The sequence below is a fragment of the Hipposideros armiger genome, unplaced genomic scaffold (assembly GCF_001890085.2).
Source record: "Hipposideros armiger isolate ML-2016 unplaced genomic scaffold, ASM189008v1 scaffold_498, whole genome shotgun sequence".
NCBI lineage: Eukaryota > Metazoa > Chordata > Mammalia > Chiroptera > Hipposideridae > Hipposideros > Hipposideros armiger.
The window spans coordinates 378,161-379,158 of NW_017731848.1; the positions used below are offsets into that span (position 1 = coordinate 378,161).

Genomic DNA, 998 nt, shown 5'->3' on the forward strand with positions numbered 1-998 from the left:
CCCTCAAAGAAAATGATGACGTACTTCCTAGTGTCGATATACATAGCCATAGAGTAGGAGCTCAAAACAATTTGATGAACAAATAAATAGATGAATGAATCAGTGATTGATTGATGTATTGATTGATTATGGGAGAATTAAAAACTAGACATAAAAACGTAAATGGTGACGAGCTTTTAGAGATCCAGTGGCAGGAAAATGACATGATGAGAAGAGTATATAAGAAAATTTAACATGTGTGATTATTGTTTTTCTTTGCCTTATGTTAAGATATCAAGAAGGCACAAACTCATTGTCGTCATTTCTCTTTTTTCAGGTATCTCAGTTATAACAGAATAACCTTCCTGAAGCCGGGTGTTTTTCAAGATCTCCACAAACTAGAATGGCTGTATGTTTAATTTGTGCAGCATTTTATAGTATTAGCTTTTATGTTCTAAAAATATATATAAGTGAGTCAAATTTTTTTTCTGCTGGCAGGATAATTGAAGATAATCATCTCAGTCGAATTTCCCCACTCACATTTTATGGACTAAATTCTCTTATTCTCTTGTAAGTACTAAAATGAAAGTAAATGTTTTAATTGAAAGAAAAGACATGAATAAAAATTATTGCTTTAAGTTTAACAGCATTAAATGTGAAACTAGTAAAACCCTAAAAAGGCTTTTCAACTAAAAAAAATCTCTTAATTCTATTTTATGAGGCTATTTTGTAGTTCTAACAATTTTTATAAGATCTTCTGTCCTCTACAATGTCAGCCCATCAAAACTGAATACAACCTCACTGTCATATTTTATTAAAATAATCTTAAACACACCATTCCTACCTTATATCAATTTGGTAAAGAAAAATAACATTCATTTAAAATTCACCTTTTTTTCCCACTACGCACTGTTGAAAGACAGACTTTTTTCAGTTACTAACATCACTGCTTCCTCCATATGACAGCTATTATTTGTCAAATTTTACCACTGACAAGCACTTACACATAACAACACTTA

The 998-nt window shown here is 30.6% G+C and overlaps 1 protein-coding gene across 1 annotated transcript in view; it reads left to right on the forward strand.

Moving 5' to 3' along the window:
* RXFP1 (relaxin family peptide receptor 1) overlaps window positions 1–998 on the forward strand; it is an 83,989-nt gene that overhangs the window by 70,001 nt on the left and 12,990 nt on the right. Inside the window, exons 6-7 of the mRNA XM_019667496.1 lie at window positions 317–388; window positions 478–550. Of these exons, the coding sequence (XP_019523041.1) occupies window positions 317–388; window positions 478–550 (145 nt within the window). The remainder of the gene's footprint in view (window positions 1–316; window positions 389–477; window positions 551–998) is intronic.